At 40.4% G+C, this 1,542-nt stretch overlaps 1 protein-coding gene across 1 annotated transcript; it reads right to left on the reverse strand.

Moving 5' to 3' along the window:
• On the reverse strand, positions 1-1,542 carry LOC137984427 (uncharacterized). The gene has a single exon (XM_068831604.1). The coding sequence runs from the start codon at positions 1,540-1,542 to the stop codon at positions 1-3; it is 1,542 nt and encodes a 513-aa protein (XP_068687705.1).

Here is a 1,542-nt window from a genome sequence, read left to right on the forward strand (position 1 = left end):
TTAGAAGTTAATTTTGTTTTCATCAATCGGTATAAGTAATACAAGTCTCTGTACAGGACGTTGAACAGTGACATATCCTTTGCCTTGGTATTGCTTCATAGGTTCGTTTACGGTGAGATTCTTGTATTGCACGTCTACTCTTCGCACTTTCCCATCTGCACCTGGGTAAACATTTGACACTTTTCCAAGCTTCCAGTTTCCTCTCACTAAGTTGGAATCTTGTATCATAACTACGTCTCCGATTTTCAAATTTCGGTGAGATGTGTGCCATTTTTGCCTTAATATCAAGCTTGGGAAGTAGTTCGAGTTCCATTTTTTCCAGAATGTATGAACAATTGTCTGGACGAACGTGAAACGTTTTTGGGTGTTCGCGTTTTCATCAAATGGGCCATTTGGTATCCTGCTTGTTGCTCTGCCTAACAGTAAGTCATTTGGGCATAAATATGCTCCGTCCTCAGGGGATGTTGGGTGTCGCCCTATTGGTCTTTCATTCAGCAAGTTGGCAATCTCGAATAAAACTGTTTGCAATTCAGAGAAGGTTAAAGCATTTTCACCAACCGAGAATTCAATTGCTCGCTTGACCGATCTTATAAGAGCTTCAGTTACTCCATTTTGCCATGGGGCATCTGCTGGGGTGAAGATCCATTGCAATCCTTTCATGACGCCATATTCCTTAATTTTCTTCCAATCCCATGTTTTTGTTATAGCGGTTAGTTCCTTACTTGCTGCAATTAGTTGAGTACCGTTGTCAGACAATAGCTTGGATGGATATCCGTTTAGGGACACAAATCTTCTGAGTACCATCAGAAATTTGTCTGTACTATAATCTGCTGCCAGATCCAGATAAACAGCTCTTGTTCCGAGACAATTAAATATTACTCCATAAGCTTTAGAGAACGTTCTCTTCTTTACCTCGTCCCGAATTTTAAAGGGACCAAAAAGATCAATTCCTGTACTGTACCATGGCGGTGCTGGCTTCAATCTGTCTTCAGGTAATTGGCCCATCACTTGCTGACTTGTTTTCTTAGCAAGTTTTTTGCAGATAACGCATCTGAACTTAATCGATTTTACCAACTTAAGGAGTTTGGGTATCCAGTATTTGGTGCGCACTTTGCTGGCAGTAGTTAGAATGCCATGATGTCCTCTTGCATGAGTTTGTGCTACATAGAGATGTGAGAACGGATGATCATATGGTAGTAATATAACTTCGTTGTCACCGTAATTTGTTTGTAACTTTGCAGTACGACTGCTTACTACATAGATGCCGTCTTTGCGTGTGATAGGACACAAACGGTTGTACTTGCCATTTTCAATATCATTTCTCATGTTCTGCTGAATCTCTTTGATCCAGAAAATCTCTGACTTTTTAATATCTTCAGGTGTCAGTTCTTGCGTTGCGCTTTTAAATGACGGTTTGGGAAATTTGCTGTAAAATTTCAAAATTCTTGCAGTGACACGTAGTAGTTTGCCGTAACTCGAATATTTGGCGATGTCAATTCGTAACGCTAGGGTGTCATGAGGTCCTTCTATCTTCGTTACCAT

Source organism: Montipora foliosa, chromosome 14, assembly GCF_036669935.1.
Source record: "Montipora foliosa isolate CH-2021 chromosome 14, ASM3666993v2, whole genome shotgun sequence".
In the NCBI taxonomy this organism is placed as follows: domain Eukaryota; kingdom Metazoa; phylum Cnidaria; class Anthozoa; order Scleractinia; family Acroporidae; genus Montipora; species Montipora foliosa.

Excerpts from the sequence above, each read along its gene's own strand:
- LOC137984427 (XM_068831604.1), bottom strand. The coding sequence starts at position 1,542 with ATGGTAACGAAGATAGAAGGACCTCATGACACCCTAGCGTTACGAATT.